Below are 12,520 nucleotides of genomic sequence, written 5' to 3'. Positions count from 1 at the left end.
ATATCTCAATATAAATAAGTGCCATTCAATAAGATTTTACAAAATAAGTCAACCAATTATTTATTCATATGAACTTAATAACTCAACCCTTACCTTTGTAGAAGAAATTAATGATCTGGGCATCATTTTCGACTCTAAATTAAACTTTGGGGGCTCAAAGTTTGGTAGGGTCACGGAGACGCATTTTTTGCTGGGAAAAATGTGTCACTCATCAAATAACGTGTAACGCCACTGTTGCATTCCATCAGCAACACTACCAATAGTCCTACTCCTAGCGTCCACGAGTGGTCTCTTAAGCCCCGCGAGCCCTGGGCAATGTGGCCAACGGCAATACCATCAGCCATAGCAGATAGGAGAGGATGAATGGCGAATCTCCGGCGCCATAAAACCGGAACCCCCCAGCTAAGGGATGGAAACCCCTACAGAAAAACCCTGGCCCTCCTGGTAGGGGGTTGGGCGAGAGGCTAATAACCTCTCCCTGTAAAAGCAACGCTATTACGAATCCTAACACAGAGCCTCGGACAACAACTGAACTTAGGAAAAGACCCGGCAAACGAAATAAGGACTTGAAAATAGCTACCTGGAACGCAAGGACGCTGTATAGAAGTGGAGCCCTAGGAGAGATCACTAGGGAGATGACGAAATATAAAATTGACATAATGGCGGTGCAAGAAACCAGATGGATAGGATCTGAGCCATTTGACACAAGAACGCAAACGATACTGCATAGTGGAAATGAAAGACATCATAAATTCGGAGTGGCCTTCATAGTGGACCGGAAAATGGGAAAATGCATATTAGACTTTAAACCCATTAATGAAAGAATGTGCAGCTTACGCATAAAAACGAAATTTTTCAATGTAACATTGATCAACGTACATGCTGAAACGGAAGATAAAGAGGACATAATGAAAGATACATACTATCAGAAACTCGAACAGGTCTACGACACATTACCATCGAACGACATTAAGATGGTAATTGGGGACTTTAACGCCAAGATAGGACAGGATCCTCTGCTCCAACACATTACAGGAATGAACAGTCTACACAAGCACGCTAATAATAACGGAACCCGAGTGATTGATTTCGCAGAATCAAGAAACCTAATAGTGGCCTCGACTCAATTCCCAAGAAAAGACATACACAAACGGACCTGGACGTCGCCAGATGGTAGACACCATAACCAAATTGATCATGTCCTGATAGAAAGAAGGGGGGCAACGAGCATCACAAACGTAAGGACGTATAGGGGTGCCAACTGTGATTCAGACCACTACATGGTGGTGGCCACCTATAGGAGCCGAATTGCAAACAACAGGACACGAAAATCACCAACTTTTCCAAAAATCAATACGGAAGCTCTAAAAACACCAGAAGGCAAAGAGCAGTATCACAACGCCCTTGTAAATAGCCTACCAGATCAGATCACTGAGCAGAACTCCCAAGAATCACTCGAAAAAGATTGGAATGATATAAAAGAAGCAATTGTAAGAGCAGTGGAATCAAGTGTCGGAAACATGCCCAGACAGCCCAGGAACCCGTGGTTTGATGAAGAGTGTGAAAGAAAGATAGCTGAAAAGAATATACTCAGAAAGAAGTACTTGGAAACGTCAACAAGAAACAAAAGACAGGCGTACGAACAAGCGAGAAAAGAAACGAATAAGCGGATACGGGGAAAGAAAAGAAAATTCTTGAATGATATACTGCTAAAAATGGAACAGGACTTTGTCAATAATAATCCTAGAGAAGCATATAGGGGAGTAAACTTCTTCAAGAAGGGTTTCAAACCGAATACAACACTATGCAAAGACGCTGATGGATCAATTATATCAGATAAGGAACGAATAAAAACAGTGTGGAAAAACTACTTCTATAAACTTCTCAACCCTAATAGCGACCTGAGAAGTCACCCTATCAACATCCCCACTGAATCAAGTAATGAAGAATCAGCGAATCCACCAACAATGCAAGAAATAAATGCTGCACTAAAGAAACTTAAAAACAACAAATCACCTGGGAAAGACAACCTCCCGGCAGAGTTGTTCAAATATGGAAATGAGCATCTGAGAAATCTGCTACTCAATTTAATAACTAAAATATGGACACTGGAAAAAATCCCAGAGGAATGGCAAATAAGCATAATATGCCCAATTCACAAGAAAGGTGACAAATTAAAATGCGAAAATCATAGAGGAATATCACTTCTATGCACAGCATATAAAATCTACACCATGATACTGAAACAAAGAATTGATAAATATGCAGAAAACCTACGGGGAGAGTATCAGGCAGGCTCCCGCACCGGTAGATCCACAACAGACCAACTGTTCACCGTCAGACAGATCTTGGCAAAGTGCTGGGAATTTGACATAGACATACACCAACTATTCATTGATTTCAAGCAAGCATATGATAGCATAGATCGGGAGTGTCTATATGACATACTACTACAATTCCAGATTCCACCTAAATTGGTTAGGCTCATAAAAGCCACAATGTCAGACTCAAGATGTCAGGTCAAAATAGACGGAGAATTGTCGGAAGAATTTACAGTATCACAGGGACTTAAACAGGGGGACAGTCTGGCTCCCACTCTCTTCAACATTGTGCTCGAACATGTAATACGAAAAACACTAATAGACACTGGCTCCAATATTTGTTTCAAGAGCAGTCAAGTTGTCGGATATGCGGATGACATCAACATTGTCGGAAGATCAATTTCAGCCATTAAGGAGGTCTTCGACCCTTTAGAAACAGCGGCGCGGGAAGTAGGACTGCGAGTTAATGGTGACAAAACAAAAATGATGGTACAGAGCAGGAACCCCTCACACAGAAGAAGAAGTAGTGCACTATTTAAAGACAACTACTCATATGAAGTGGTCGATCAATTCACCTACCTGGGCTCCAGCCTGACAGAGAACAATAAGGATCCAGCAGAAATCAGAAGGAGAATCACAGCAGCCAACAAAACATACTTCTCTTTGCTGCCAGTGTTTAAGTCACGTAGTGTCCACAGAAAAACCAAAATAACCATATATAAGACCATTGTAAGAACTGTATTGGCATATGGATGTGAGGCGCTGACACTGACGGTAAAGATGGCTGAAATGCTGGATACTTTTGAAAGAAAGGTGCTGAGAAGAATATGTGGACCCGTGAAAGAGGGCGAACAGTGGCGTATCCGGCACAATATAGAATTGTACGATATATATAAGGCCCCTAGCATCTCTGCACACATGAGACTCCTCAGGCTGAGATGGGCCGGGCATGTACAGAGAATGCCGGATACACGCGTCCCAAAAAGAATTCTGACTGGTCACCCAGGTGGAAAGAGAAAAGTGGGAAGACCCAGACTGAGGTGGGAAGATGAGGTAAGAGGGGATGCAGCACAGTTTCTCCAGGTGACAAACTGGAAGTCAGCCGCTGAGGACAGGAGGAGTTGGAGGCGACTGTTGCAGGAGGCCAAAGCTCGATATGGGCTGTAGCGCCATCGAAGAAGAAGAAGAAGAAATTAAACTTTATATCTCACATAAACTCAATTAACAATAAGGAATGAAAATGCTTGGATTCATTCTTCGAACCTCCAGAGGCTTCAGAAATATTTCAACCTTGAAAATTTTGTATACATCTTTAGTTCGAAGTCAAGTCGAATATAAAATCGATCTCCCCCATAGACTAAATACAACTATACCATCAATGATCTCCCCCCATTGTAAAATACATTCAGATTCAAGAGAAAAAATTCAACACAAATTCCTAACACACATTAACTTTAAACTCGGTATTCCCATTGAAAGTATAAACTATAATTACTTAGTGAAAACATTAAATTTATTAAAACTCTCAGATCGAAGAATCATATCCGACTTAATATTTATGTTCGAAATTGTAAATGGTAGTGTAGACAGCCTTGATTTAATTAACCTCATTGAATTTCATGTACCCATAAGAGCTACTCGTTCTAAAACCCTGTTTAATTGTAACAATTCTAATACTGAGCATTTCAAACACTCGCTTGTACTTAGATTACATGAAGTTAGTAATAGGTAAGCACATTTAGCGGATCTGTTTAAAACTGCACAGAAGCTAGGTACAAAAAGGCTTAACATGATATTTTTTAAATCATTACCAATAAAATGTAAGTCTACTCATACTTCAAAAAGTCAAATAAAAAATAAAATAGAATTATGTAGAAAGGTACTGCAAATACATTTTTATGATTGAATGTTGAATTTTACACTATTATTTTGACTGGAATTAAATTTCAAAGGGTAGAAATGGATATGAATTTGGAAGGCCTTTTTACTAATAAATTGAGAAAAACGTGTAGGTATATACATTTATAAAATTCTCATTGTTCGATCTTTACTGACTGGTTTTCAACTATTTTATTGTTAATAATGCTTCGCTCAGTATTAAAAACATGTCTATGGTTGTCACTGAAAGCTATTTTCCATTGTCATATTTTTCTTCATCTGACAGCTCCGTGTCAAACGTATTCCCTCCTCAAAAGAGTTTTCCCGCGCGCGAAATCTGATAAAATCAGTATTGCCAGTAAGCCACGGCTTTACTATAATAATCACATAGCCAGGTACCTGCGCACCGCATTAACAAGTTAAGTGCTTACCCGTTTCTTGTCTAATATAGAACTTAAATAGCCTAATATAATATGGGACAATCAACACGCCTTTAATGGCACAAAAAGAGTCATAGAAAATGAAAATTTCATAACTGGAAACTTGATTTTGAACTTTTTCAATGAATAATTAGATTTATCGAAGATTTTCTTCTCCTGTTAATTATTTCCTTCTTCATTCTTCATACTTAGCAGTACTCACTTTTTAAATAAATAATATTTTTGAACATTTTATACTTTTAGATATTTTAACATTTTATACTTTTCTTTGAGTTATTGTACTTTTACATTTTAAACTTTTCCTTGAGTTGTTGTACTTTTACATTTTACACTTTTCTTTGAGTTGTTGTACTTTTAAATTTTATACTTTTCTTTGAGTTGTTGTACATTTACATTTTATACTTGTTACTTTATATTTTTCTTTGAGTTGTTTTCTATAACATTTTATACTTTTCTTTCAGTTGTTGTACTTTTACATTTTATGCTTGTTGCTTTATACGTTTCTTTGAGTTGTTGTACTTTTACATTTTATACTTTTACTTTTATTTGAGTTGTTGTACTTGTACATTTTATACTTGTTACTTTATACATTTCTTTGAGTTGTTGAACTTTTACATTTTATGCTTGTTACTTAATACTTTTGTTTGAGTTTTTTGTACTTTCACTATTCTTACTTTTGTTGATGGCAACGTTGTGCCGTATATATGAAAAAATAAAATATATTCCGCGCAGTTGAGTACATCTCCAATTTCTGCGAATGTGTCGTCAACTGCATGAAATCTGGATACAAGCGAGTATCTAAATGACATAGAACTGATATTATTGTTGTTTTCTATCAAAATTTTATTACGCAACTCCAGCTATTTGTCACTGTCCAAAATAAAACTAACAGTTCCTCTCTATTGGAAAATAGAAACATTTTTGAGCGATTCATGAGTTAATTTTTTTCTCACCTAACTTTGACTCTTCATACTATACAAAATTAACCACGCAAATCTGGAAAGTGATTTTTAAAAAATGATCATTCAATATAGTTGTTAAAATAGTGAAGCGTTTATTATGTTTTACTGTAGGAAATTTTTAAAAATTGCCATTTGACTGCAGATAAAGGTCGAATCTTATCAAAGAATGCTGCAGAAACATGGGTTAGATCCAGAGTTCGTAGATAATAGCGCAATGAGATTGCATCATAAACTTGCACAATCTTTACAGTTATGTTACAAGTACTTAGTTATTCTTCACATGTAAACCCACATTTAATGCCAGAAGTTAATCAGTGGACCGGTATCTTGAACGACCAAATAATTGGCCCCTTGATTTACCTGAAACTATAAGCGGGAATATTTATCACAATTTTTTTGAAGATACAAAAGTCAAATCTTTTGGAAGATATATAGCCTTTGGTCACAAGGGAGTGAGAAATTATTTGGACCAAGTTTATCCATTTTGTGGCTTCCCCGTACTCCGCATTTTAAGCAAAAAAAAATTCTGATGCATAAAGGAGGTCTATGAAAATCCAATCAATATCGTAAATTAATTGAGACACCGTATTAGCCCCTCACGCGGAAATACTTAATTTTTTGACCTTAGAAACAGAAATAATAATTCTTTCCAGTTTGCCTCAAATATTTATTCTGGAATACATTAATAGGATCCTAAAAATAGTCAAAATGAATAATTCATATTTCGCGCCGCTATGAAATATACAGAAAACTCAACAAACTGTACAAACGTAGGAAGGGTTAAAGAAGTAGCACATCAAATGAATATCACAGGAAGTGCAAGCCAGATCGAAGGATCTTTTTTTTTGAGATGCTGCATATTTGTTTAACACTTTGCAATTTCACAGGCAATTTTAACACTTTTTTTGATTTTTACCTTAATTTTAGTGTTTTCATTCGAATTCCATATTATTGTAATTTCACAATTACTCTTTTTGTAGTAAAATAGAAATATCTTTTTTCAGAAGTAAATTACAAGAAATAACATATTTTTTAATTTTATTTATTTACTTTGCTTTGTTTTGACATAATTTTATTTCATAATAATTTCCCCACTATTTTAAAAACTTATATTTTAATGTAATTTATTTCACTAGTTATATACATACACTATAATGGTTCGTATACATTTGCAAACAGAATGTATAAATATTTTGTCAACAAATTTTATATCCAAGAAGTCTTTGTATTCAAAACATGTCTTCATATCGCAGCTTTTTGCAGATATACCTATGTGTTAGTCATAGTAATCTGGTTAGGAAGATGGAAGTAATTTCGTAATCACATTTCGACATGTTCCACAAAAGACACCGATTCACGCGTGCCCGACTAACCTTCTTATAACAAACTATTGTAACCACACTCTGATAATGCGAAAAACATGGGTAGTTATTTTAAGATGTGATTTGAGATTGAGATCAGGGATTAATTTTTCGAGTATTATGCCAAATACACTAGCCAATGTTTCAGAAACCCTTGCTGTGTCCATCATCAGGGCAGAGGTGATGCACAGACCTGGCACATCTGCATTGATAGTGTTCAGGGTTTTTTTTACCGTAAATATAGCAGTATCGGTAGCAGTTTGCTTTTTGAATCCCATTTGGTTGTAATAAGTTTCCAAGCTGGGTCCGATCCTGTTTAGTAATAGACGTTCGAATAATCGTGCGATGGTGGTGGCAATTGAGATCGGTCTTTAGCTGTCCTGGCAGGTAGAGTCCAACGATTTAGATTTGGGAATAGGTGTTATTATGGTTCTTGTCATATTAGTTGGTAAGTATCCGTTCTTCAAGATGTCGGTAAACAAACTCGCCAGCAGTAGAAAAATCGGTCCTCCAGCGTGTTTGATGTGCTCGGTACTCAGTCCGTCATGACCCGCTGATTTCCCAGTTTTCATTTATCTCAGGGCGGTAATGACCATGTCATTACGTTCGTTTGTTATACTCCCACAATTTACTATATACAGTCGACTCTCGATAATTTGAAACTCGAGGGACTCTTAAAATATTCGAGTGTTTGAAATATCAAATGGTTCGAAATTTGTGAGAGTAAATAAATAAAACTTCGAATTCTTAAGTGTTGATCAATTATTATTTATTAACTCCTATTCTATAACAATGACAAAAGTTTATAGGTACATTCGTGTACATACATGTAATCATAATGTGAATTAATTAATCTTTCGAAAGAAAGAACTCTGTTATACTGGTTTGCTTCAAAGCACATTGCTGCTGCTCAGACTTCTCAATAATTTTTTTTAAGAGAAAAAGTGTCTGAAATGCTTTTTCATCACTTTCGTTTTGTAGACAGAAGGTTTGTAAGGTATCGAATGAGGATCTTGCTTCCTTAACTGACACTTCTGCCAAAGGTTCTGATGTATCGTCCTCATCTTCATCGTTACTTTTTTCATTAGTATCTGTCGCAGATAAAATTTCGCCATCGGTTAGTGAACCTGAGACAGCAACATCTTCATCCACTTGAACAAAGTCAAGAAAACTCACATCGCTGATGTCAATTAATGGTTCTATTGCTGGTTCTTCATCATCCATAAGTATTGGAAGATTTCCCTGATCTTCTTTTAAGAAACCAGATTTTTTGAAGCAGTTGAGAATCGTTAGGGGTGTTACAGCTCTCCGTGCCTTGTCAATCAGTAAAATAGCTGTCAGAACCGTGATATTTGCAGTTAGCTGCTTGTCGAGAGATTCTAAAACGAGCTTAACAATTTCTTTGCGATAGAACGTCTTAAAATTATGGATGATCCCTTGGTCCAATGGTTGCAATTTGGAAGTTGTATTTGGCGGAAAGAAGTAGAGTTCCACGTTGGACAATGTAGGAAGACTGTTGTGGACAGTGCAATTGTCTAAAAATAGTAAAATTTTCCGCTTTTGGCGTTTCATGTCCCCATTAACTGTTAAAAGCCAATTGTTAAAAAGTTCTGTCGTCATCCAAGCTTTTTTGTTAGCTTGATAATCAGTAGGAAACGACTTCACTCCTTTGAAACATCGCGGTTTCATTGCTTTTCCTATCACTAAGGGTTTAAGTTTTTCCGATCCGTCCATATTTACTGCAAGTAAAACTGTCAACCTTTCTTTACTATGTTTTCCCCCATGACATTTTTCATCTTTAAAAGTAAGCGTCTTGTCCGGTAAACATTTGAAAAATAGGCCAGTTTCATCAGTATTAAAAATGTCTCGGGCATGATAGTTTTCAATCAAGGTCTTCAATATACCGTGCCAATCTAAGCAAACTGCATCATCAACACTTCCACTTTCCCCACAAACTTTTTTAAACACAATTCCATTTCTCTTTTTGAAATTTGTAAGCCACCCTTCACTTGCCGCAAAGTTTTTGATGTTTAGAATAGACGCAAACTCTTTTGCTTTTTCCTTCAACAAGTTTCCGCTAATAGACACTTTTTGTCCTCTACACTGTCTTAGCCAAATGACCAGGCTTTCTTCCAGACGAGGAAATTCACCTTTAGTAGTTCTTTTCCGTACTCCAGCAGTTTGAGCAGCATTAATTTTCTCCTTGTGCTTTATTATGGTTGAGAGAGTACTCAGAGGAATCTTAAATTCTTTTGCAACATCACTTTTCTTCTCACCTTCCTCTACTTTTTCGATTAACTTCTTCTTTTCAGCAATCGTCAAACATTTATACTTTCTAGGGTTCATGACTAACAGAAAATTTTAATCTGTATACACAACGAAAGAGTAACAGTAACTGAATGATAACACAAACCAATTCGTTAGAGTGTGTGTCACAAACTAATCATAACAAAACAATACACGTTTGAACTTGTCGCAAAATTGTATTTGTACTAACGTGTGTGTAACAATCTTTCCGCCTCTTTCTCTCTGCAACTTTGAATTGTCGAATTTTGAACGCCGATGAGTTCGAATTAACGCATCGTTTTGTTATATAGCAATGATTTTTTCGTTTGAATTACCAAGTGTACAAAAATGTATGGATTTAGTTCGAAATATAAAGAGATTTCGTAGGGAACTCGTGATAACTTTGAATTATAGAGAGGTTCGAATTATCGCAGGTTTCAATTAACGAGAGTCGACTGTAGCAGTTTAAAGGGACTATTTAAAAAATAAAAATCATTAAATCTAATCTAGCAAATGTATTTTAACAACAAAAAAATAATTATTACATTATTGGTAGGCAAATCGGAACTGGTAGGAACCTGAATATTTTTAGAATATTGTTTGAAATTAAGACTTAAGAACAAAAGGGTAGATTCCTCTTTTAAAATAAAACACTTTGTAGAAGTTGAAATTACACCGATTTATTGTTGTTTTTTCCAAAGTTTATATTGCTACCGACACTCTGTGGAGATCACTCCACCAACGGAGAGTGAAATATAATTGTCACTTTGCGTTCCTTTAGCTAGAAACTAACGAAGAGAAGTGAGTTCCCTAAACAAAATTGGGGCTTAAATAACATAATTTCGCTGCCTTTAAAGAAGGTGTAAACTAGCGCCATCTATATTCTATATCAGTTACTGTATATTAATTATAATTGGTTTGAAACTCGGAACAATTTCCAACAAATGAACTGCCGCCTGCAGAGAACACTTGCTTCATTAAATAACTCTTTAATTCCTAATACGGTCATATATGGTTTTATAAACACATACGCCTCACCATTCAGTTCACTTTCATCCTTCTTAGTAAGTCTTGGGATCTATACCCAGCGTCTTCCCATACTCCGGTCTGTACCATACCAGCAGCTCCGTGTTTGACTTTTTATTCTTCACCGTTCTGAAAGCATACGCAGAAGTGCAAATAGAATGTATGGTTTACAGCTAATGACTAAGTGTAATGTAGTATAGTATACCATACTGACCTGTAAAAGATTTGCCCCTTATATTGAAAGGCTTGCAGGTTCTGTTCACGGGGGTTGCGCGAACAATTCCCACAGCACAGCCAGTTGGCATTGCCGATCTTCTCGCCATCCACATACTGCCTCCCTGCGTTTGGACGACGCATCTGTACAGCATGATTTGCGAATTGGTAATTGGTATATATGTGGTAAGCGGTTATAGCAAAAGAAGTGAGTAGGTGAGTAGTACCTGCCACATGTATTGGTTGTTGGGGTTGGGTCTGCTGGAGAGTTGGCCGCGGTAGGCCCGAAGCGCAGGCCACCAGGCAGAGCTTCCGCCGCCCAGGCACCGCGCCCTGCCCCCGGGATTCCCGAAGGCCGCAGGGCTACATGCGGGGGGCATCCGGGCTCTGCATCTCCCGTCTTGTCGTCCGGTATTATGAGCAGCGGTCCGTGCAGCGGGCAGAACGGCCGGAAGCCTGCGTCGCATTCATCACACCCTAGAAATTCAACACACACACACTCCATCACTACACAATACAAGAGTACACCCACCACTACACACTTACAGCTGTAAGCGTCGTCCTCCTGTTCCTGCAATTCCATGTAGTTCACCTTCTTCAGTCTTCTTAGCCGCCTCTTCTTGATGTACACTGAAAGTAAGGATGTGTTCATGAAGCCAACCAACCCAACACACACCACACACCACAGTATATTCTCTTTTCTCTATGGGCTTTACTCACCAGGCTCGCTGTCTGGACCCGTGTCTAACTCCTCCTCCAATGCTCTAACCACCTCACCCATTAACTTTTTCCTCCCGAGCGCATCTGCAGGAATCAAAACATATTTATGTTCCATCACTATTATTATTGTCAAGTGTCTACAGTGAATCTCTGTGTGTGTATTGTCAGCGAGTAAGCTCGCATCTTTAAAATGTCTCCTGTATAACAAGTGTAAATAAATTAATTAAACAGTGACAAGTGTTTAATATAAATACCAAAGAACACATGAAACAATAAGGTTACAAACAAAATTCAACAAACAGACAGACTCTTCCTTTCCATACTTACTTGTCTATTTCCAGCTGGCTGAAGCCCTTCAAGCATTGCTCCACTGCGCCAACCTGCAACAATCCAATCAACACACATGACACGTTATTCCCTTATACATACACCACTAATACTAGAGGAACATTAACACAATAAGCACTTTATGGTTCTTTAACTTATTCCGCATTCGGGTCGTTATGTTGTAGTAGTCTGAATGCCGGACTCTTGTCTACAAACAGTGAAGAAAAGGAACACTTTGGTAAATATATATTAGCGATTCCTCCCTGTTTAGCCAACGTTTCGGAGAGTGTCACAGTTACGTAGCTCTGTTGAGCGATAGAATTCGCAGTGTGCGAACAGTGGAATATCTCGAGACCTTTTCTGTCTACACCTGCACCTGAGTGTAATCCTCAGTGAAGAACTGAAAAAAAAATTGACAACATCACTTACCAACAAGCACAAAGACAACAGCTGCTAGACAAAAACTTAATAGGGACACCAGGGTACACCAAAACTTTACCACAGAGTGGGTGCACATCTTCCCCAATGATGGACACTGTAACGCTGGCTAAAGAAGGAGGAAGCACAGCATGGCATAAAACCCTAAAAATTTATCCCAGTAATACTTTTAGCTGTGAAAATCTTAAAACCCTTTAATCAATTAAGGTTGGTGAAATAGGAGAGGAGAGGAGAAAATAATCTTACCTTGTTTGTACACGACATACATGTTCCGTAACGTATCTCTTCAGACATTTCACTCTATTCCTTCTTAGTGAAAAAGCCTTTAACATTTAGGTTTTCCTGGGCCATTTTAAATATTATAATATAAAAATCTGTAAATAAGTGGCATAAAATTGTTATAATGCAACAAAATTCAGCAGCACTATATTATTCACTCCCATGAACTTCGGAGACGCCACCAATTCCCGCGGAATTGATAAAAAATTTGCCAACAGAAGAAAGTTATTTTATGTAGCAAACTTGACAATAATAAACCGAAAGCCGGG

At 37.4% G+C, this 12,520-nt stretch overlaps 1 protein-coding gene across 1 annotated transcript; it reads right to left on the bottom strand.

Moving 5' to 3' along the window:
• Nucleotides 1–10,309: 10,309 nt before the first annotated feature.
• LOC149409404 (histone-lysine N-methyltransferase PRDM9-like) lies at nucleotides 10,310–12,240 on the bottom strand. Its single transcript, XM_089649789.1, has 6 exons — nucleotides 12,219–12,240; nucleotides 11,208–11,291; nucleotides 11,034–11,117; nucleotides 10,722–10,964; nucleotides 10,489–10,612; nucleotides 10,310–10,403 (listed from the first exon to the last, which is right to left on the bottom strand). The coding sequence occupies exons 1-6, from the start codon at nucleotides 12,238–12,240 to the stop codon at nucleotides 10,310–10,312; spliced, it is 651 nt and encodes a 216-aa protein (XP_089505915.1).
• Nucleotides 12,241–12,520: the final 280 nt, after the last annotated feature.

Source organism: Hesperophylax consimilis, chromosome 31, assembly GCF_061612785.1.
Source record: "Hesperophylax consimilis isolate HC1 chromosome 31, BYU_Hcon_1.0, whole genome shotgun sequence".
In the NCBI taxonomy this organism is placed as follows: Eukaryota; Metazoa; Arthropoda; class Insecta; order Trichoptera; family Limnephilidae; genus Hesperophylax; species Hesperophylax consimilis.
This window is presented reverse-complemented; position numbering and strand designations above follow the sequence as displayed.

Bases quoted from the DNA above. Each gene is read 5' to 3' on its own strand.
- LOC149409404 (XM_089649789.1), bottom strand. From the start codon at position 12,240: ATGTATGTCGTGTACAAACAAG. The intron at 11,292-12,218 runs GTAAGATTATTT...TGATTCCTGCAG, and splicing joins GTATGTCGTGTACAAACAAG to ATGCGCTCGGGAGGAAAAAG. The intron at 10,404-10,488 runs GTCAGTATGGTA...GTATGCTTTCAG, and splicing joins AAGGGGCAAATCTTTTACAG to AACGGTGAAGAATAAAAAGT.